Source organism: Atractosteus spatula, chromosome 2 (genome assembly GCF_055471065.1).
Source record: "Atractosteus spatula isolate fAtrSpa1 chromosome 2, fAtrSpa1.hap1, whole genome shotgun sequence".
Taxonomy (NCBI): domain Eukaryota; kingdom Metazoa; phylum Chordata; class Actinopteri; order Semionotiformes; family Lepisosteidae; genus Atractosteus; species Atractosteus spatula.
The window spans coordinates 74,793,083-74,817,573 of record NC_142707.1 but is presented as its reverse complement, the minus strand read 5'-3'; the positions used below and the strand labels follow the sequence as shown (position 1 = coordinate 74,817,573).

Sequence of the window (24,491 nt, the reverse complement as noted above, 5' to 3'; positions counted from 1 at the left end):
GTACCTGCCACTGCACAAGGTAAGGGCTTTAGAGTTCCCGTGATGCAAGATTAAACAAGCAGTTTATTGATGAAATAATCAATTTTATATGTTCACTCGTCTTATGAATAATACCAATGAATGTCGCGAAAAAAAAACCCGACAGAAAAGTGTTCTTAGAAAGCTAGGAATCCGAATACGGTTCATATTCGCATTTTGCTTGTTCTCCTGAACTTTGACATAACTCCGCCCGCTCTATCAGGCCGAAGACAGGAACACTGGGAGGAGCTTACACGATGATTACTCATGTTGCTGTCGGAGAGAACTTTATTATTCAGTCCTCTTTTGTGTTGTTATCGACTGCAGATTAAAGGAATTATGCAACCTGCACCATGAACCGACAGCAAGATTCAGAGGGAGTAATTTTGACGGGATATCACCTGAATACTGAGACAACATCAACATCAACATCTATTAACTGTCAAGATGAAGGGGATCATATCCCAATATTAAGGTAAGAGAAACACTGGCTGATCCTACAGAGTACGCCCTTAAACTGGTAAAATAGTGCGTTCCATGTTTGTAAACCACCGTAATTCTTAGTGCAGATCAAATTCCTCCCCCGGCATAAAGTCCAAAGTTCAGGTATTGCCGTAAATAGAAGAAATGACTGTTTTTAGAAGTTTACCAATGCTGTTGGCTTCGAGGACATTATAAATTGTTGGCACTTCTAGGTGAATAGAAGAAGGTTAAAATGGAAAACAACGACCAAAATATTGGTGTAGATGTAAGAGAACTTTTAAATTAGGTTATACAGTCATACCCTTTTTTTTACATTTATGTACCTCATACTTTAAAAATCAGTGAAGACAGTCCTTTACTTTGCAACTGAAAATACAGTATATAGTTTATTCATATGCATATCGTGTCCGGTTCCATACTAACGGCCACATAATGATAATCGCAACTCCATCTGTAACTGCGCTTTATTTGAGATCTCATACATGGAAGATAATACAGGAAGCCATGTGACATTTATATTTTGTTCAGTTGCGCACATGGCTTATCTCCCAAAAAAATACAAGCGACTTTTGGTAAGGTAAAAATAGAAGTATGTACACCAAAGTGGTCCACTGATGCACTGGATATGTTCATAAAATAAAATAATTTAATAATGATTTGACTATATAAAACAAAAATAATTACAAAAAAAATAATTACAAAAAGCCCCAAAGTACTTTACATACAGTATACTGGAGAAATACCTTTCAATTCAACTTTATACTGTACTTTACACAAGTCAAATAAAATTCAAATATACAGTACATTGAAGGCAGAACTACTGTACATAATAAAACATCATTCCACCTTAAAGATGCCACTCAGGTATATTTCACCCATTAAGTCATTCACATCTGAAGCAAAAATCTGCAAATTTTGAAGCAAAAAACAAGAACACCGGTAACAGAAATAGAACCTTAGAGATAATCATTTATGCTTGTTTTAAGCAAAAGCCTTTTGTCAAGCTAAAGGCTTTAGGTAAAGACCCTGCAAATAAAATTTAGAGTAGCTACTTTAGAAAGTATTGAGCTGTCTTACATTTTCTAGCAGTGAAATGGTGATAAGATGTCTTTTATGAGTAACATTTAAGATCCTTTGAACACATGTAATACATTAATACTGAATCTATGAAGGACAAGTATGCTGTCATGGCATTACCTACTGTATACATACTGCCTTTGTGAACAGTATCTTTTTTTTCTTGTCTAGCACTCTAAATCTACCATAAATATCTCTGCTTTTGTTCCTAAGACGGAATGACACCCTGTGAGGCTATAGTATATATATATACGATCTTTTCTCAGTTATCTCATCAACATGCCTAAAGAAGCTTCCAGTTCAATATTTATGTAGAGAACTGTTAGTGATCGCTACCAGATAAAAGTGTCTTTTCTTCTGTTCTAACCAGTTCATCCTTTGAGAAATAAACCTCAGTTTTGCTACCGTACTGTTCTGTATTCGCTGGCATCAGTCTCATTTCTAATGTTTCAAATATACAGAACATGTGGCATTGAAGCAGCTGCACAGTGTTGAAGCATAGTTGAAGCACAATGACAGAGGAACAGAAATTTTAAGTTTTTGTAGCGCATGTCTGAGTTTGTGTCTGTGTCTGCCCTGCTTTGGATGGGTATCTCATCCAGGGTGTATCCCGCCTTGCACCTGTTGCTTTTCGGGATAGTCTCCGTGACCCTGAATTGAGATGAATGGATGGGTGATTAATTGCTAATCAGTAATTTATAGCAAAGTAATTTTAGACTGTGGAGTTTGTTGAATGTTTATATAAATAGTTTCATGTGGGTATTACTAATAAACACGTTATGTATTTCCATACAGTTACTACCAACTAAGTCTACAGTGAGACATGGCACATAGTTTTCACTAATTACATGCATCTTGAAGCTAACCTTCTCTTATACATTCTTAATTGAAGCCCCGTCAGCAACTGTTTTTACAGTACGTTGGAGAGTTACACCATCAAAAAGGAAATGCAGCTACATTGTGAATACTGATAAAAATGTAAAGAGTCGTAGTGATGTAATGCTGACAAACTCTGCAACAATTCTAGGAACATTTGAGATGGACTAAAGATCATGGGTAATTGAGTGGATGTCAATTGCAATTCTGCAGTCTCTACGGTGGTCTTGTGTGACAGTCACTGCTCCACCGCACCGGTTCGTCCTGCAACACCTGGGGCGCGAACCCGGGTCTCCAGCGTAACGCAACGGGGAGCCAGCCGAGTGAGCTACAGGAGACCTCCCCCAGCCCAGGCGGCTGAGGTCCCTGCTATGCGCAGGGAAGGCGATGACGTCACCGTGTCCAAACTAGCTCCGCTACACTTGCTCACGCCTGTTATGCCAAAAAGACTGTAGACTCAACAGAGGGATTGACCTCCCAATCTCCTGCAGCCCACACCAATCCTCCGCGGGCCCACACCGCACTCTCCACCCACTCAAACGGAGCTGGTTAACCAGGTCTTTATATTGGGCTCTATAATTACATACATTGTGTTTAATCATAAATCAGGGGCCTTGTGACAGCAGCTCTTCTCGCAAGCATCATATTCTCAGGTTTACTTTTTATAGGGGGGACTGCAGGCAAGCTTTGCACCTTTGTGCTGACCTCTGGGATAGCATGTGGCCATACCGTTGTATAACATCTCACCAAAAGTGTCAAACATTTTGGATTAAGTAACCTTCTTCATTTTATGTACTACGTAGTGTAGAAATCAGTCACTTTGACCCTCTTATTATAGCATTATGTTGAATTGTCCTAATGGATAGAAATCAACTTCTAAGCAAAAACCTACTATTGTTACACTACTATGTTTTTATTTGAAAATAATGCTTTTTGAAATAATCCTAGATTCCCTCAAATAACCGATTACTATTCAGATAACTGAAGGCAGTGTTCAGTAAGTACTGCTCAGTTAACAACCCAAAAATTAGCCTCAATGCCTTTCACTGCATATTGTGCTTTGATATAATGTGTAAATGTGTGTTTCTTGTACTGTAGATGGCTCCACATCAGTTTCAGTGAACATTTGTTACCTTTATTTTAACCTGCTTTTCTCATTTCTCAGACAGGTTTTTCTCATGTCTTAATGACTCTTTCTGTTGTAACAGTGTCAAGTGCTATATTTCCATTAGTGTCCAAATCTCATTATTGTGTAAATTTCACATAAGAAAAGTTTCTAATGAGCCCATTAGGCCCATCAGTAGCTAATTGAGTCTAAGATTTTGTCATCTGTTTCTGAAAAGAAGAGAGAAAAGAGATTTCTCTCCAGAAGCCAGTTCCAGATAGCCCCGACACTTGGTGTGGAGACCTGTTTCCTTTCCTCCATTCCTAAATGTCTTTTCTTTTAGTTTCCAGATATGACCCAGTGTTCCTGTTTATATAGAGTAGAAAATAATCTGCCCATGTGACTACCTGTTCTCCTTATGATTTTATGTACTTGGATCGACTCTCCTCTCGATTTCCTTTCTTCTAGACTGAATAGAGTTATCTCTTTTAGCATGACAATCCCCTGGGACATGAATTATTCTTGTTGCTCTTCTTTGTATTCTTTCTAAGGCTATGCCATTCTTGTTCTGCAATGAAAACCAACACTGAAAACAATATTCTAAATGTGGACTTAACTATGCATTGTAAAGATAAAGTATAACTCCACTGGATCATATTTTACAGTTTTTGCCGTATAACCAAGCATTCCGTTAGCATTTTATTGCTTATCTACGCTGTCTAGACATTGAAAATCTATACACAGTAAATACTCAGATAACCTTTTGTATTTTCCTGTGGCTCTGAATCACCCATGTGATGTGTATAGTGTATATTCGTACTAATATATTGCACCTCTCTACACTTACCAGTGTTACATTTTATTGGCCGAATCTGCCCTTCTATGATTTTGTCCATTTACTAATCCCTTCCCTTGCTGCTATTTCTGTTTGGCACTCTCTCTAATTTGCCTCTAAAAATGTTACAATTCTGCTAATTACATTAGAATCTAATTTGTTGATACAGATCAGGATGAGCAATAATCAAAAAATAAATAGCTGCACGTAACTACTTACATCTGCCCAACTAGAAGTTGTTCCTAATAAGATGATGTATAGCTTACTGTATATTATGGCTTTTTACACTGAATTTGTCTTAAGCCTATATTATTCCTGTAGTATGTTCAGCCTTCTTTATTTAAATGGGAGTTATTACTGAAGACGAAGTCAGTCTCACACAGTTGCACCTAATCGCCATCACCACAGAGCTGAACTCAAACTTCTCCCTTCACATTGGTCTCAAGCATCTCTCCTCCACCCCATCTTCGTCTTGGGGCTGCCCCTTGCTTCACTCCTTCTGAATGGGGTTCGAGCCTGCTCGTCGTGTGGCCAGGAGTCTACCCATTAACCAAGCAGGTTGAGCCAAACCTTTCTCACCCAATATTCCAATCATTCACAAAGCACTCAATCTTTGGATGTTAATGCCTAGTGAACGTGGTATGCAGTACATCTTCCCAGTTCACTACTTGCAAATTCTTCTGTGCTCTCCCAAAGTCTCATTCTTAGAATGCTTCAATCCACAGGAGGAGACTGGAGGTGACTAGTTAGAATCTACATTTTCCTATTCCCCAACATTTTCCAGCATTCCCAAATAGAAATGCAAAACTAGTCAGGTCGGAATGCAAAATCTGAACCAGGTACTCATACAATCGGTGTATATAGTAAACACAGAGATGATCTTAGATTGTCAACTGCAGGGTTGAGCAGTATTTCCTTGGATGCTGTTTTTGTCTGTCTTAATGTTTATATTCAAGTTTCAACATATGAAAAATTGATTAAATTGATGATATTATTTCAATTCAAATGCATTTACCTACAGTACCTATAATGTTGTTTACCAAAACATTCATCATTACAGTATGTGTTCACCCTATAACATCTATGTGTATAGCAGTAGCAATACAAATGGTGAAGGTTTAGATCTTGTCAGTTCACATAGTTAAATTCTCAGTGAAACTGATGTACACATTTGCTGTCTGCCTCCTTCTTTGTTGGTAGGATAGATGTGTGTTTGTATTTGGATAATGTTTTTTCATGTTGTGAGAATGTACATTCATTTCTCATCTTCTTATATTTTCCAAGGTAAATATTCCTTCATATGAAGTTCTGTTAGAGCTTGGAATGAATAGATACAGTAGATATGCAATGAATGGTTACAAAGAAGTTCTGTTGTCTGTATTGTATTTTCCTGTACTGAGTGAGCACTCTAAAATCTTACTTTTAAGATTCCAGTGAGCATTACAGTACAGTATGTATGATTTTGTTATGACTATCCTAACCATATGTAATGTAATGTTTTAGGTTGCTAATATTATGTGCATTTGAGTTGTAGAACATTATTAATTTATATGTTTGCACCATATACAGTAAATACACATACACATAGTCAAGGTGCTATATTACTGAACCTCAATGTCAATGCCATTTCTGTCAAAAGTATCTATTATTTTCATATTGTACATGTAACAAAGTTTTTAAAAGATTTGCTGTCTGCTGTTAGGTTAGAACATAGTATCCATCCGCAGTGCTTTGAGTGTGTGGTATTATTGCACTGTCCTGGAAGAAGGAAAGGAAGACAGACAACTGTAATCCCAACACATTTTATGAAGGATTACTGTAGAATACAAGGGAAAAGCACAGAATAGTAAAATACTGTACAATGCTGTCATGGTAAAGCATGTGCTGCAATGGTAAACTATGACACAGACCAGGGAAAACCATGCTACAGCAGATTTAAATTAACTAAGTCATTTTACTTTATACATCTAACTTTATAGCAAATTATTTCTATTTAAAATTAACTTCTCATGTTATGATATTAGATAATAGGTTAGAAAAAAATATTCTCTTAAAAAACAACTTCCGTGCCATTCCGAGTCCTTGCTTCCCAACTACATTTGCATTTTAAACAACATAGTATACAAAACCTTGGCTTACAGAGGAACAGTTTGGCTTACAGAACATGCTTTGCACTGTAATGTATTCTATTAAAGAGTTAAAACGAACATGCTTTGCAAGTTCATGGAAGTTCAAATGAAAAGCTTATTTTATTGAATTCAGAATAAGGAAAGAAATCCAAGAAAAAAATGACACAGAGGCTGTTAATTATAATATAACATGGCTATAGTTTTAAAATATAGTGAAATTAACCAAGCATTTTTTATTACTGAAAAGCAAACGTGACTGGTGTTGCTGAAAATTAGGTTCAAACTACATCTGCCCTGTTCTCCTCAAAAGACCTACCCCAGGTGGAGGGGATTTGAGCCCTGAACTGAGTCCAAGATTTTATATCACCAATAAATCCTCTTTACACTTCTTATAAACTTATAAACACATTATTTACATCAGTACGTTTCCTCATTTCAGACGAAAGTCAGTTATGTGGAGTTTTGTTTGTGTGATAACTTAGAATGGAAAGATAATGGTGTTTAACCAATCACCTGCTTTCTTATACATATAATTAATTCCATATGAAGACTTAAGGTTTTCCTTCCCAGCACACTCTGTCCACAAAAACTGTGTCTGTCAATCTGCTGTTCTGCATCTCTCCCCTTTTCTCTCTATTGCTGGATCCTGCCTCTGGATTTCCCTGCCAGCCTTCCTTCTGCTTCTCTGCATCTATTTATTTTCAGCCCTGGCCTTTGCTTCAGGTTTCACTTTCACTGTAGACTGTCATACCCTCCACTTTTCTCTTGGCTTGAATGGATATTCTGCAAACATACTGTATCTTAGGCCATGAGTCCGATTTCAGTCCTCTGGATCCCAGTTCTTTGCCCACTGCTAGCCCTCAAGCTCTTCTGTGTATTTGGTTTGCTAACTCATTCCTTTCCTCTTCTCTTGTGTGGTACAGGGATGTTTCCATAGATGTTGATGCTCAGATTTAAAGATTTTGGTTATAGTTTTGCTTTGAGTTATAAATCTGGATAAAGAATCACATTAATCCCATGTTAACAATCCCCACCCTCCTTGTTTACAAGAGCCCCTTTGCTGGTATACAGCTCTCGCTTATGGGAATTCCTTGACTCTGCTGTGCCTGCTCTTCTCTTTCAGTTTTATTAAATCCCTTCTTGCTTTCCATGTTGCTGTCTTGTCTGCTTGTCTTCATTGGCAGCAGGCAAATTTCTTCCTACCTCCTGCAAGCTGGTGTGAATTAGCCACTCTCCTTCTCGCCTCAGCCTCCCTGCCCCCTATTTCCTGTTTTTGCAAGTCTATTTTCTGTTGCTGCTGGCATCCTGTCCAGTGTAAGGACTTTGCTCATGGTCCTTTTTATAGCTACCGTCCAAACACCTGCAGTTCCTGTTCCCCATGCATCTCCCTCTGTCTTTCTGGGGCCTAGGACACAAAGAGTTTGAGCACAGCTGGATCATTCTGAAACTGTGTATTTCTGCTGCTTCCCTCTTCATCTCATCCCCCAGAGCCCATCCATACTGGCACAGTCTCGATCCCTAGTGGTTTCTGTCCTCCCCTCTCTGTCTTCTACCCCTAACCCTCTGGCTTTTATTCCCTAATATCTAATTTCCTTGTTATTGACTTTGCTGATATCATGGCTTCTGCATCTGGCAGCCCTCTCCTGTCTGAAAGCCTATTCAAAACCTGCTCCTCCTAACATGTAATGAAACTACTAAGACATCTTACAAGGTTGCACTGATAAGATATGATTCTTTTGCAGTCACAATCAAAACGTTCGACCACTGGTCTTCTGATACCTATTAGCTGTTCATAAAGATGTCCATTTTTGATTTACATTTAGTTTAGTTGACTTTTATTCATAAAAGTTTACCGTGTTTTTTCTCACAGTTAAGCTGGTGCCTTTTTTGGTTTAGTTGTACACAATGTGTTCAATCCACATCAATACTTGAGCCCTCAAAAAAGCCTTTTGAACCGAAGAAAACTGACACCTGGTGGTCTTGTCAATATGCTGTTTGCTAAGCAATACAAAAAACATTGCTAGGTGTTGTAATACTAACTGATTTCATCAGCCAGGCAAATGCTAACAGAGCATCTGAGGTAAGAGAGCTAAAAACGCTAACGGATCAGTTATTTACAGTGAATGCCACTATGATGGATATCCTACTGTGACTTACAGAAACTATGTCCAGTCTCTTAGAGTCCCCTGACATGCAAATTGCCTCTGCAATTGATCTTTTTGACTCAATCTTGACTGCTCTGAAGGATACGTAAAATGAAGATACTTGGGAAAAGAGGCAAGCAAGTGACCTGGCATCAATGTAGAACAGAAACAGGAAGTTGTTGTAGATTGTAAAACAAGGGAGCAAAGGCCCGTCAGTTCCTGATGGGTATTGAAATCAGTTTCAATCAGGTTATTGAGAACCTGTTTTATCGCCATTTTCAAATGGCTTGCAGCATTCTGAAAGGTGTGACTGCACTTAATCCAATAAATGATACAGTATATCCATCATTTCTAGACTTTCTAGATATATCATCATTTCTTTGCTGATGTGTCTGCATTATGGGATTATGGAAGAAATTGCTGCTGACATTCGTCAAGTGCAACATATTTTAGGAATAAAAGAGCAACAGTGTTGTGATTTCAATTCCACTCACAAATTTTACGCCTTTCTCCAACCTTATTATGATGCTTTCATTAAAATTTACAATTCTTGTATTTTGGATAGACCATACTTGTTAGCTTAGCAGGCTGTGAATATAGCTTTCATACTTACTGTAGATCAAATATAAAAAAATGATTAAACACCAGTGGAGACGTCCAAACCAGTGACCTTTCTGTTCTTTTTACTTTAAACCCAGAAAAAAAAAACTAAATATTGACAAAGTCATTCAGGCAAAGCAAGAAAACCGGAGAATTGTCCTTAAGTGAACTGTTTTCAGTGGTGAGAAGCTTAGTCTTTTCTTAAAAAACTTTTCATCAGTTTTTTCAAAAACCAATGCCACATTTTAATGTCTTATAAATATCTGGCCTTAGATGGGCTTTGTTTAGGCTTTATTCAGGCTTGTAATTCTTTAAATTTTTAACTTACTTTTGATCTGTGTATTTTCTGTAAGCAGTTGTCTCATTCGCAAGCTACAGTACCTTGGGCAGCATTAACAGCGGTACCCATTGTTTGCATGTGGATATCACAGAGCAGATATGTTAGTGGACATCCACCCCAGTTTTCTGTTTAACCCACCGGCCAACTGGTCATCCTCTTCAGTCACACAATTTCGAATGGCAGCTCAGGGAAACCGGTGGCAGTTGGGTTTCTCCTCCCTGTTGCAAGCATGCTATGATTTTCTGGATGGGTAGTGGTCCGTTGAGACACAGTATTTGGGCGGTATAATGAAAAAATATCATATCTACCCTGCATTATACCGGATAGCACATTTATGTGAGTTTACACACTCAAATATGCATGTACAGTGCTGTAGGACCATAAAGATATACTATACAGAGCCTCATGCTTTGCTGTGTTATTCGTGTGCTATGCGTGCTGCAGGGGTAGACTGTAGCACTGACAACAGGGGGCGCATAATGGGAGTGGTTAGCAAACGACGGTTGGATACACAAAAAAATAACTAGTGTAGATTAGCCTTGAAAATGAATTTTTGCTTTTTTCTGCAAGAAATGGAAATTTCCATAGAAGATCAGATTGCGTGCTTATTTACAAAACTGCAGAACCGTAGAAGCCTGGAAGGACTAATTAATGGCATTGTAAAGGTAATAGGTCTTAGAATTGTAAATCACTTCTCTAAAAGATTTTGTGTTTATCTTTAATCCTAATGGTATTATGGTAACTTAGCTTAGTTTATTTCATTTGTAACATTGTATGTTACTGGACGTCCCCCAGTTCCAGGAGTTTTCTATTCCGTTTTGAGAACTTGCACGTCACAAAAGGTGCCGTTTTGCATTTCACTCCTTTATTTGACTGGGTAAAATTACAGTATCAGGAGTAAATCTTTATTGAGAAGTAAGTGCTAGTTTCACTTACTTCCCATCGGTGCCAGACATTAATCGCACTGTGACTCCGCAAGATAGATGACCTTTAGATTTCAATGGGTTCCACTGTATCACTGAGTTTGCGTTATGCACAAAGGGCCTCCTTCACTTTTCTTGTCTCACAAAGAAGTAATGCATTCTTGGTATGTTGCCACTTTGAGATAATAACTTTCACTTTGAACTAGCAAATAAAATAAAATGTATTTGTTCTGTATTTGCCTTTACTGTGTAGTTTTTTTGTGTAGCTGGTTTTTAGTTTAGTATACAGTATACTGTAGTTTTTGGTTTTAGTTTAGTATTGTGTAGTTTAATTGGTTAGCTAGGACCTACCTACTTTAGTTCTCTGTTTATTTGTATCTTGTTTTATCCATTTTCTACATTTAAAGGCTAATTACAGAATTGCACAAATACAGTCATTTCCTTGTTATTTTTGAATTGCATTAAACAATGGCATGGCACACCAGTTAAAGAATAGCTTTATTTGTTTTCAGGCAGGTATTACAGATAGATGTATATTTATGTATAATGAAAATACAACTTTATCAAGGCAATATGAATAAAAACACATTTGACAATAATGAAAATCTCTAAATTTAAGTACTGTAATTATATTTTTAACAGCTGTGACCTGGATTCTAGTCTTTAGTTACTATTTATTTATAACTCAGAAGACCTGCTGCTGAGTTTTTAATAGATTTGTCAGGCTATATTTCTCGAAGGCTTACTGGACTGTATTTCAGTCTGTACTTCTTGAACACCTACTGGACAGTATGTCAGTTTACAGTTCATAATTAGACTCTCTAAATATGTTTAAGACTTCTAATTCTGTTATTGTAAGGCTTGATCTCATCATTTTCAAACTGTTTAATGTAGAGATGTCTGTGTTTTAAAATCTATCTTCTTTATTTAAACATATCCTAGTAACTCAAATTGATCTGAAGTGTCAGTTCCTCCCAATGAAGTTAAGGTGCTGCTGTATTCAAAGTTTTCAATCTAACCTTTAACTCTGGAGCATGGATGCAGGGGTAGCTTTGGTTATTCCTTCCATAAATTGCCAAATCTTATCTTTTCCTTAAAATTATTATTGCTCTGAGTTTCTATACTGTCAATGTACTTTATACCCGCAGTACTGCTTTTCAGGAGAAATATGACCTTTGTTTTTTGTTTGTATTTATTGCTGTTGGAACTTTATAATTTGTAAGCAAATGTCTTCATATAGTACATGTGAGGTGGTCTGTGCATCTGTGGATTTTCAATGTAGAAAAACTAGAAAAACTTCTTCACGGTCCTATTCTCGGAGCCCTGCAAGTCTTAAATGCTACCAATGTGTTCTCAGAAGTTTCAAAAACTCATCTCAGCAAGGAGAACACTTAGTTGTGTGGTTTTTATTTATTCTTAGTGAATGTGTTTACTTGCACTATGTATTGGTTAAAGGGAACGCAACGCTAATTTTTCTTTTTATAAAGAGTCAGCATTGACTATTGCATTTCAAACCACAGCCAAAGTAAAATGTACACAATAATGTGCAAAAGCATCAGATTTCCATCATAAAACAGGTGAAATTTCCAGGTATGTGAAACACCATATTGCCGTTATTGCCTGCAATCCTGTACACTTTGCCAAATCTGTACTTATTCGTTCGTACGTCACATCACATTAGTCATTATAGTGACTAGTGAGCAGGAAGGGCCACCTCATGTCACAAATCTCGCCAATTCTCACTCTTGCTTGTGAAACCAGTGACAAAATGGCAACCATGCAGTACTTTCACAAAGTTCACAATTTGTGCTTAATTTGGAACTTGTAAAATATTGTGCTACTGTATATTAATTTATTTTGTTACCGAGACTTAACAAGTGGGCTAAGAAATTGGGACTGCACTTCCCCTTTAAACACTTGATATTCAGAACAAATGATTTGACATGGCACCCAGTTCTTAATCAAGAATGGAGGACCTGTTTTTCCATATGAGATATGACCTACATTTCTCCTTTTTTGTAGGATGCAAGTGCTATTCCTCTGCAGCTGTTCTCAGTCCTGAGAGTCTGGGGGCAGAACTGCTGAGTTTTCCAAATGTGTTTTTTTGTTTTCACTGCTGAATCTGTAACTTCGTATAGACAGCCCATAATTCTGAAAAAAAAGACTCTGAAAATCTGCTGCTGGAACAACAGTTCTGTGTTGGTTTTAAGTGAAATTGTTTGAAGATGTTTAATAAGTTATTCATTATTTCTACCATGAACAGCATTGACAAAAAGCCATTGACATGGCTTGACAAAAAGATTAAATATGAGAACCAATTTGATGAATACAACAACTTAACTCTTGCATGCCAAACCTTGCTTAGTCTTTATAAATCTTTTTGAAGATGCATCACATTGGATTTGGGATACTCATATTTCTGGACTCTTGCATTCTTTGATATTCAGAAATTAATAGTTCTGATTCTCATATTTTTTACAAACATAAACACTTTAATATAAGGCATTATTTGCATTTTTGTACATATACTGTAGCAAACATACTAGAAACAGGTTTGAAGGGGAAGAAATCACTACCAGTTACACAACAAAGAATATATTCTTGGGACAGAAATGACCCCTATATTCTCTTTGTTTATTTGGAAACAGTTTGCCAATATTATAACAACTATTTCTTTCAATAATATATTAATTGGCTTCCATTAAAATATTGTCAGAAGTACACTAGCCTATATGCTTTTAGAATTGTTTCTTGTATGCAAATAAACCCCAGAGTCTCCAGCTCACACACAACTTATTTTTCATAGGGTCTGATCCAGACAACATAACCAAAGAGCCAGAAACTGTACATCTGAAACAACATTTACAGTTGGCTATAGCAGTATATGGTAGACCTGTGTCAAAAAATGAGAGTGTATACTTACTGTATGTTAACTTTTCTGTTCAGAAGGAAGGAGGAAAACATGTAAAACATAATGATGAAAATAAAATAAATGTGTAGTAACTCAGTCATCGAGAGATATTGCAGTACTTCTCTGACACTGGCTGCTGGATATAGGGCTCTAGTGAGGTGGTGGTGCCTCTGCACACAGGATATCATCAGCCTGGCTTGTTCTCAGGGGAGACTTGCTCAGCTGCATCTGGGAGAATATTTGCTCACATATGTAAGTGAGCAAATTGAGTATTCTAAACATGGAGACTAATTTCAGTGCTTCTCTACAGAGAATGGAATGTTGCCTATGATTCAATGACTGGTAAAAGCCCAAGAAAGTCACTTCTCTGCATCTGCTCTTCGGAGCAGGGGAGCACTGTGGTTCAGTTACTTTGATCTGGACGCCATCAGGAACATTCTCTGCCTCCACAGAGAGCAGATCCATAAAGAGTCTGAACATAGCTGGGTCATTCTGAATCTGGTTATTCTGCTGCAAAAACTGCTGTAGTACAGTACATCTCTGAGTGTGCTTGAATGGTTCCTGTTGTAGGTCTTGCGTGCAAAGGCATCCTAGCTTGTTGGAAAAAGTTGAAAAAGCACCCTCCAACTCACTTAGCTTTCCTTGAGCGCACTTAATGAACAGAGCCAGTTTCCCTTCAAATCCACAGACTGCCTCCAGCATCTTAGAAATACTTCAATACTCCGCAACAACTTCATATTCAGGTGTATTGTTTTATCTGTCAAACATACCGTAAGACATCAGCCATCTAGTCACGGTTTTCCACGATGGACATGCCTCTTCCCTTCTATTGTTGAAGAGACTTTGTTTCACTTCCTGGAGCAAAAAACTGTCGCAAAACATTTTAAGTGTTTGGGCACCACACTTCTGTGATAGAGAATGTCATCATACATTGCCCTTAAAAAGGCTGTAATTCTTGGTGGTTAAGAGATTGCATAAAGTTAACTGTTTAACTTCAGATTCTTTGAATTTGAGATATTTCACACACAGTGCCTCCTGATGCAGTCTGACCTAGCTCAACATGTTTCTTTAAAATTGAATAAACTGAGCAAATAAATAAACTGCAGTGCTGCTTTGTGTTGCTCCATCGGTGATTAGTGTTGAAAACTGATATAATGTTTCTGCAGTATTATTGATACTCTCTAGATGATCATGGGTATTACCACAAGGATGTAGTTGTTCAAATTTTATTATTGTTCAGTCATGATAAAGATGGGTAAAAATTCAATATAATTGGTGTTTTGCACCACTGGTGTGCATTTTCAGATACTTACAATCTAATAGTTGTTCACAGCTCAGAGTTTTCCAATAGTTCAGAAAATGATGACGATATAATGCTTTATGTACTTACCTGTATGACACACATCCCATGTGTTTTTTGCCTGCTTCTTGCAGCCGCAGGTCAGGCCAATACAACGTCCACAGTCATGCCAAAAATGCTGTGGAGAAGCGGCCATACAGCCGCTGCAGTTCTCAGGATTCCTTGGATGACCTGTCAATGGATGACTACTGGACAGAGGTGGAGAATATGGACAAGACCAGGAGCAATGACCAGGAGCAGCAGGAGGAAGTGCTAGTGAAAGTCCCCGATGGCATGTGCTGCTTTCCCTCTCCCTGTTCCCGGGGTTATGCAGCTCCGGAGGACAAAAGAGATCTTAATCCCAAGTTTCTGAGCGTGATGTTTCAATGTTCTCAGTGCTGTTTTACTTTCTGAAGTTGTGATGTAATCTAAATACGGATTTCCTTGCTACAAAATACAATAAGTGTTCTTCAGTTTAATTTTGTAGTTAATGAAACGTGCAGGATTTTATGTTTATGCTCACTGATCTGTTAAACGTTAAGTGTTTTTTTAACACATATTTGAAAAAACTGAAGAAATTCAATAACATTTAAAGGGATATCATGCACTGAATATCAGGCCTGTTGTAAAAGGCATGATTATCGCTCAACATATATTATTGCTACTGTATATTATTACAAGAAACAATGTTTAATGCTAACTGACTATGAAAACTCTTATAGTTGAGTACTGAATGTATTTTTAAATAATACCAAACAGCTCTAAATCAATTCACTGAAATATCAATTCCTTAAAGTCGTCATGCTGTATTTTTAGATAAACCTCCATTAATGTCTTCCTAGCAACTATTAAGAACTCTTTTTAAAGCAAGCTGAAATGATATCAACACATTTTGCCCCCCCCGTGACAGAAGGGGAACTTGAAGAAGAGTGGCTGAAGGAAGCTGGCTTGTCTAATCTCATCGGGGACCCGTTGGCAGATCCTCAGGAAAGCATCGTCCTGCTGTCCACACTCACCCGCACGCAGGCTGCAGCAGTGGAGAGGCGAGTGGAGACACTAAAACAGACTTTGCGGAAAAAAAATAAACAGTACCAGGTCCCAGATGTGCGAGACGTCTTCGGCTTGTCAGGTGCACAAAACACAAAGGTAGGAGCCACGTGTTCATCTGCGATACTCTGGTATTGTAAAATCTCCAGGGTATCAGGGACGTTAATGTGTTGGGCATGCAGCTCAGTGTTAGAGCGCATGCTTTGCGTGTATGAGGTCTCAGGTTCAATCCCCAGCACCTCCAGGAGCTTTATTATTTTTTTGCCAGCAGCGGTGTCACCCTGCAGCTCACAACCAGCAGCCCACTGAAGCCCAGCAGGTGTGAGCCTGGTCAGTACCTGGATGTGAGACCTCCTGGGAAAAACTAAGGTTGCTGCTGGAAGAGGTGTTAGTGGGGCCAGTAGGGGACGCTCACCCTGCAGTCTGTATGGGTCCTAATGCCCCAGTTTAGTGATGGGGACACTATACTGTAAAAAAGCGCTGTTTTTCACAGTTATTTAAGATGTAAAATTGAGATCCTGACACTCTGTGGTCATTAAAAATCCCAGGGCATTTCTTGAAAAGAATAGGTGTGTCACCCCAGCATCCTGGCCAAATTTCCCATTGGCCTTTACCAGTCCTGGCCTCCTAATAATCCTCAACTCTGAACTGGCTTCATCACTCTGCTCTCCTCCCCACTGAGAGCTGGTGTTTGGGGAGCGTTCTGGCACACTATGGCCGCCATCGCATCATCCAGGTGGGGCTGCACACTGGTGGTGGTGGAGGGGAGACCCCATTACCTGTAAAGCGCTTTGAGTGGAGTGGCCAGAAAAGTGCTTATATAAGTGTAAGGAATTAGTATTATTTAATGTCTGGTCTTCAACAATTGTGGATCTCAAGTAAGTAACAGAAGTACAAATAAATGTAAGTAAATGCCAGGTTATGTGTTCTTTTTTTTGTACTGATGTAAAGGTGCATAAATCAAGTTAACCTTTTAACCCATTACAAGCACTTATTTGTAAGCCTATTGTAGAAAAAAAAAAGTTAAAAATGAGAGAAAACCATTCGGCCTGTTCAGCCTGTTTTAGAGTTCGCAGTTAATTGATCCAAGGAGCTCTCACAAGCATTTCCTGAAAGAAGCTAGGGTTTCGACTTGAAGGACGTGGATGGGTAGCTTGTTCAGACACCCACAGCCCTTTAGTGAATGAGTACCTCTTGTTCTTGCTTTTAAAAGCACTTTCACATACAGTAGTTTCCACTGGTGTCTTTGGTTTGTGTTTCACTGCTCATTCTGAAGGAAACCACTGGGCTAACTTAGTCAAAGGCTTTGAGGAGTTTGAATACTTGTATCAGGTCCCCTCGTAGTCTTTGGTGTTTGAGGCTAAAAACGTTCCTTTAGCTTATCAGTGTAACCCCTACCTTAAAACCCAGAATGTATCTAGTTATTCTTCTCTGGACTGATTTCACAGCAGTAATATCTTTCCAAACAGTTATTTAGTTATACAGTATTCACAATGATGACATATTAGTGTGTTTAACAATTTTAACATAACATCCCTTCTATGCTTTTATTTTTATCCTAGTATATGTTACTTAATTACTTCCCCACATTGTCTAGAAAGAAAATAATATATCAACATAACCATCTTTGTCTTTTTCCATAAATAGCCTCTTCTTCCACGGTTTACCATTTTGTATCTATTGTTTGTGTTTGTACTACATGTTTGCAATAGTCTGCATTTGTCTACATTAAACATCATCTGCCAGGTGTCTGGGCAGTTTAGAAACACCAAGGTGACTTTTTAACAAATTTAAAAAATATTGCTATCACTTCCATACTTTGTTGTATAAATAAAGCTGAAATCTGTAATACTGTATACTGCTTATATACAGTACTGTGCATGAACAAATTATTTTAATGAAATCATAGTTTTACTTGACGTGTTGACAGAAGGGTTGTAGAAGTTGCACATGATGATATAAGCAACTTTTAATAAGTGACTTCTTCCCGGTTTTAACTTTTAACTGTACATTTAGAGAAGTTCCATATTAAATCTCTAAAAGTCACTGGTACACAGATGCTGAAGCAGAAACTATAAATAAACACCCAGGAGTTTAGAACAAGTTTCATTGTTAAAGCAAATTCTACTGCACTATGTAAAAATAAGCAGAAATATTTTTGAAACACAAGCACGTTTTCTTGCATTTATGTCCAACCCCTTATATGTACTGTATGGTTTACTGTGTATGTGTAGTGATTTATCCTGACAACATAGATGCATACCTGTACCTTATACATGTGATGAAGCAACAACTTTATTTGGGGTTTTTATTTTCAGCTCTCTGATAACAATGACGTTCCTGCTGAAAGAAGCGAAAATGGAAAACAGGATGTTGTATCAGATGGTATGTGAGGCAGTTCTGAACTTGTATGAACAGTATAGAAAGAACATTATTTTTAAAGTTCTTTTGAATTCCTTAGGCTCATACCTGCCTGAAATTAGCTGTAATAATTCATTTTATTGTTTCTTGCACACTGGTACCAGCTATTTTGTTTTTCAATTTGTTTTTATTTGTAATGATGTGACATTGAAATGTGTTTTTGTTTTCAGCAAAACAATGTCAGTGTATAATGCTCAGATAATACTATAATGTTATGTCTCATAATTTTCCATTTCTCTGTGTTTTGCTTCTTAAGAAATGACACGATCAGTGACACAGGACGTTTGTAAGCAAGCAGATGAGAACAGTGGAGAATGAAAGTACTGTACAGGCTGAACAGTAGCAAAAGGGGAAGCAGTACATGACTTGCAGGAAGAGGTCTTGTTCAGTTTAACATTGAGCTTTACACTGAAACGTCAACAAAAAAGTTGTTTGAATTTTCAAACCCCAGTACTGTAATTCATAGTTGAGACAGTTGTTTAAATTGTCGGACCACTTAAGAAATTTAGCTCTGTTGAATATCTGCGTTCATAGCTGCAGGGCATTTGTCTTACACTCTTGTGAAGTCTTTAGGAGCCTTCAAAACTGTCCCTTTAAAGACTATAATTATCTCCATTGGTGCCATGTGAGGACTTTTGCCTATGACTTTATCAGATGTTCTTTATGAATAATGTAGAGTAGGAAGTGGTTAATAGGAAATAATTATTTATAGAAATGCCACTGTTCTTTCATTACACTTATTGTTTTCTAAGAAGGCTGATACCAAGACTTTTCCCATTTTCTACACAGATGTAACAAGTGTCAGTGGGAATGTTAGAAACCACCCAAGGCAGGATGTAGCTGTATTGGAAACTGACATTAATTTGGAGATCTCATTCTCGGAGCAGGCGGTCAGCTTCAAGGAGAAGTTGAAGAATACCAGGGCACAAGATGATGAGGATGATGCACCCTTACCTGTAAATGAATTTAAAATTATGTGTAGAGAGATTCAAAGACTTTCATTCTAGTGCCAGAATTGCAGAGGATGTTAAAAGATTTCAAAATTAGAAGTAAACATTGAACAATGTCAGTTTTGCTTTTTTTGCACCTTGGCCATCTAAGTTATTTATTACAGCTTTTCATTTAAAAATCTGAACATTTCTAATCATTCATCAAACAATTCTGTTCAGATTTGGCTTTTATATAATATAATACAGTAATTGTATCATAATGCTCTGATTAACGTTATATTTTGCAGTTAGCAATTTGACTCTTTGAGTGTAGACACATATGGAAAACAACTGTTTCTAAATCAGCTGTAGTTCAGTGTGTTGGAGAACTGATTTTGATTGATAGGGAGTGAAAAAGCAAACATAAAGCTCATGAAGCTCTTTTTTTCAACTGCTTGATTTCACTAGCATTCTGTGCTGTGTCTTGTACATTTCTGTACATAAAACTTATTGTTTTGTGGTTAAATGTTTAAATAAATGTATTTTCTGTTTTAAGGATTTTAAATTACCGAAAGACAAAACTGGTACAACAAAAATTGGAGATTTGGCTTCACAGGACATGAAGAAAGTTCGCTCCCTGGCATTGATTGAACTGACTGCTCTGTTCGATGCATTTGGAATTGAATTTAAAGCTCTTAAATCTGTGAAAAGTAAATTAAAAGGTGAGAAAAAACCTCTTTGGTAGTGGGATTTTTTTTTCTCTAGCATATGCTATAGATACCTGTATTGTATGTTTTGTTTTTAAATGTCTTGTCAGTTTTAATTTTTTAATGTGGCATTAATTTATCGAAGCACATACAGTACATACTGTAAGTAGATAAATACAGCATGTTGTTTTTTAATCTATTTACATTTAATTTTTTTTTCTGCCTGGAGAATATTTGTCCTTTTAAAATTGTATTATCGTTGTGTGATAGGAGCAATATACTGTCTCCCACAGTGCATTTACTTTGCTTTCTGTAGAGTCTGGCCTGTTTGGAGTACCCCTGACAACCTTGCTGGAACAGGATCAAAAGAAAATGCAAGGCACCAGAGTGCCACTTATACTGCACAAAGTAAGTGACAAGTTCAGATTACACAGTTGACTGTTTCACAAATGCAAATCAGTCTCCATATTAAAGGGCAAGTCATTACTATTCTTCTTCATACAAATATTCTTGTTATTTTAATTAAGTACTTTTATTATGACTTAATCCTTGCACAACAATATGATATCAAATTACTAAATTAACTACAGAGTCCTTGTAATGTTTACAATGGAGATGGGAACTTGGACAAGGTGATGGAAAACAAGGAGAAAGAAATTTAGTGCAGTAGTAAAAAGCATTGTAAAATGGTTGCATTCCAATGTAGATCTGCCTTTGCAAAGTTTTATTCAAATGTAGTATTGTAAAGTTTAAGTATGAAAATTGAGTATACTTCACTGTTAGTGATAAAAATAAACCAGCCTCGGTGAAAAATTAAAGCTTGGTTGTAAAAAACTATCTTAGGCACTTAGTAATTATAACATTTACCTAAAAACCAAACAAAGCTACTTTTAACCGAAACAGTTTTGCAATTCGTACAATGCTGTTATTGTCAATTGGATGCATTTGTGGTTTACATTCTGCCCTAAATTAGATAATGATAATTAGATAATTGCTTCAAGGGTCGAGTAGGGAGTTTTTTGTGGTTAAACAAAATGAAAATTGTGTATTGTGTTAGAGTAATCCCAGTTGCTAACATGGCAAATTATCCTAACTGCTGCTATTTTAGTGAAAAAGCGACTTTTATAAAGATTTAAACCACACTTTGTAGTTACAGGTATTTTGTATTACATTATTTCATTTAGTATTGACATTTCCATTGTTAAGAAAAGACTTCCTACACTCTTTTACAAATTAAGTACATTTGCTTTTTTAAAATGATTAGTTACTGTATGTTTTTCTCTTAAAAGAATAAGCGTTGGTCCAGATTTTCTAAAAGCTCTATTCCTGTGTTGTAGATTATTTCTCACATAGAAGAGGAAGGTCTTGAAACAGAAGGTCTGCTGCGAATACCGGGAGTAGCTACAAGAGTCAAGGTCAGTTCTCTCAGCCTTTAAAAACTGTAATTAAAGTAATTAAACCCTTTCTCCAGTTCATTCTTATTAAATTAATTACTTTTCTGTGGTGATTAGGCTACACACTCTCTGTCAAAACCAGCCTCTGCACTCCGTACTATACAGGCGGAGCGGCGGCTCTGTGGCTCAGGATCTGCGCCTGTTGCTGGAAGGTTGCCACTTCAAATCCCACAGCCGGTGGAGGAATCCTACTTCCTTGGGCCCCTGAGCAAGGCCCTTAACTCCAACTGCTCCAGGGGCACCGCATAAATGGCTGACCCTGCGCTCTGACCCCCAGCTTCTCTCCCTGTCTGTGTGTCTCATGGAGAGCAAGCTGGGGTATGTGAAAAGACAAATTCCTAATGCAAGAAATTGTATATGGCCAATAAAGTGATCTTGTCTTATCTTATATATGAATGCAGTAATTAAAAGGGGAGGAAGAACATAATAAACACAAGAACATAAGAACCTACAAACAACAGATCAGTCACCTTTAGGTAATTAGTAGCTGACTGATTCAGGCATCTCATCCAGCTCATTCTTGAAATAAGCCAGGACATCCACTTCTACAACTTGATTAGTTAGCTTTTTCCACACTCCCTCAACCATTTGGGTAAAAACATTTCATTTGGTCTCGATTTTGAAAGCACTTACACATAGTTCCTTCGGCAGTGCAATGTCTTTTTTGAGCCGATTCTGGACTTTGTGGCAGTTACCAGTAGTCTGGCGTTTGAGGTTGCTCCAGGGCGCTCCTCAACTCACAAAAGTTGCAGATCACAAAAATGGTGTTGAAAAAAAGTGAAGTGTTAAAGTTTTGAAGGCATTTTTGTGTGTGAGGTGTGGGGAAGAAACAATGTATTGAATGTTGCCGGCCATCCTGCTTACAGTTATCAGCGTTTCTGCTCTTCCTCTGACACTTTTACTTGCAGACTAGCTTCATCCTTACTGAATGTACAAGATGTGCATGTTACTGACTTGCAAAGGGACAATTGACTGACAAAATACTTGCAAAATATTTGCAAAATACTGAGATCTGGCTCCAAAGGAGTTAACACTATTCACGTCTCATTCCACCCACAAGGAAGATGACACACCAAACATTGTGACATAGTATTATACACCAAGGACATGACAGCAGTCACACCCAGAACATCAGACATCTAAATCACTGTTTGAAGCCTCAGATTGGAGGTTGATTGTCAATCAAAGAGGTTTAGACATGCTGTACAGTACCCATCAGTTGCATTAAGTTATACTAATTAAATGACATAAAGACCTTTTAGAATTAAAAAAAGTTGAATTTATCTTAATCTCTCAAAATAATTCTTTAAATCTGAATTTTGAAATGTTTCACCTAAAGAAGAAAAAATGCTTGTTGAAGAGTGATAATGTGGGAAATTAAATGGGGGTGCAAATTCCCTTTTTTTTACTGATTGTTCTAGATAGGTGTGAGTAAAGGGAACACACCTGTCTGCTGAAGTCCTGTTGACCTGAAAAACATTGAGTCAGTTTCACCAAACCAAAGTACTACACCACTTCTACAGAAACAGATCCCTATCTCCTCCAGTCTCTGAAGTGTATTTCTACCAAATCATTCATTTCAGTGTTAATGCAGGATCCTTCTTCATTCAGCTGCCTAGGATTTTGATCCTCAAGCCAAGTGATTGGAAAGGTCAAATTAGTATTAAATCTCTTCTATAGTGGGTGGCTTTTTTGGCTATGAATGTTAATATTGGGAGGTGCTATCTAGACATCCAGAAAATCTCACAAAGGAACAGTCAATATTTTTGTAAATGAAATGCTGGAATAAAAGGATGATCATGTTAACATACTGATTTCTTTTAATTGTAATTAACTGTATAATTGAAATATTAAATTACAGAATGAGAAAGCAAGTTTCATGTAAGCATTGTGCACTGCCAGAATCATTTTCTTCTCTTATACTCAGACTCCACAAGGTGAAATGTACAATACAATATCCTTCCTGTATTTGCATATTTTATTATAGTTTTTCTGTGTTTTTTACTATTACAGTATTCCTCTCTTTGAACACGTTTCACACATTCTGGAATTGCTACATGTGAAAAATACCAAATACTTTGGATTTGATCTGTGCCAACTTAAACTTTTCAAGAAGAATTTAGAGTTTGAAAGAATATTGCTGGATAATGTAGGGAGATGTTATCACATCATGGATATATGATCATGAAAACTCCAGCAAAGTAGCATCATGTGTAAGGCATGCATATAATCTGTCACACATATCATTCATCCATCCACCCATATTCACAGCATGTGCGGCATGTTCCATCACATGGGCCGAACACACAAACACTTACTCACTCAGGAGTACAGGAGCCATCTAGAGATGCCATCTAACCAGAACTGCAAGAGGAAACCGGAGCACCTGGAGACAACTTACACAGACACAAAGAGAACATACTGTACTGTAAGAATGTAAACATACTGTAGGTTTCCACAGCCTGGTATAAAACCAAGGACCCTAGTGTGGTTAGACAGATCAGTAACCGTCATGCCACTGTGCCATTCATTAAGTTAAAGAACCATTTAATTTTCTTTTTCTTTGGAATATGGAGGTAGGGGTTAGCTAAGGTAATGCATTGTGTAATCTCTCTGTGTTTAAATACTCCTGTGTAATGTTAATGATTGAAACTTTATTTTGTTTGACCTTATTGGGTAATCTAGAAATTAAACTAACCAAAATGTAGTCTTAATACAATCTCTCTGTCATCTTATTTCTACAAGACCATTTGCGAGGAGCTGGAAGCTAAATTCTATGAGGGAACCTTTGTCTGGGACAATGTGAAGCAGCATGATGCTGCCAGCCTTCTGAAGCTTTTCATCCGGGAGCTGCCGCACCCATTACTAACTCTGGAATACCTCAACGCTTTCATAGCTGTGCAAAGTAGGTTCACAGAAGCGCTCTGAAACCCTTGGCATTTAAATGCTGCAGCAAAAATAGCAACCTAGCAATCAAGTCATAAATAGTTTCATGATTTATCTTACTAGTGTAGTTAATTAAGTTTCCTCACTTTCTTGAACTTATTGCTTTGAATCATTTCTCATTTTTATAATTCTGAAAAGCATGTTGACATATGTGTTATCATTTTTTATGTATACTCAGTGTTTCAGTTTCTTTCTTTCATTGAATAG

At 37.3% G+C, this 24,491-nt stretch overlaps 1 protein-coding gene across 3 annotated transcripts in view; it reads left to right on the top strand.

Annotated features, from left to right (window-relative positions):
- Positions 1-270: 270 nt before the first annotated feature.
- Positions 271-24,491, top strand: part of arhgap18 (Rho GTPase activating protein 18) — a 32,910-nt gene continuing 8,689 nt past the window's right edge. For 2 of the 3 annotated variants that reach the window (XM_088934423.1, XM_088934403.1), the window contains exons 1-10: positions 287-493; positions 14,876-15,072; positions 15,691-15,926; positions 18,146-18,212; positions 18,505-18,534; positions 19,038-19,204; positions 19,734-19,899; positions 20,201-20,292; positions 21,222-21,299; positions 24,084-24,243. In XM_088934423.1, the coding sequence (XP_088790549.1) occupies positions 372-493; positions 14,876-15,072; positions 15,691-15,926; positions 18,146-18,212; positions 18,505-18,534; positions 19,038-19,204; positions 19,734-19,899; positions 20,201-20,292; positions 21,222-21,299; positions 24,084-24,243 (1,315 nt within the window). In that variant the 5' untranslated portion in view covers positions 287-371. Of the gene's footprint in view, positions 494-14,875; positions 15,073-15,690; positions 15,927-18,145; positions 18,213-18,504; positions 18,535-19,037; positions 19,205-19,733; positions 19,900-20,200; positions 20,293-21,221; positions 21,300-24,083; positions 24,244-24,491 lie in introns of all 3 variants that reach the window. The other variant, XM_088934413.1, reaches the window with a different exon arrangement.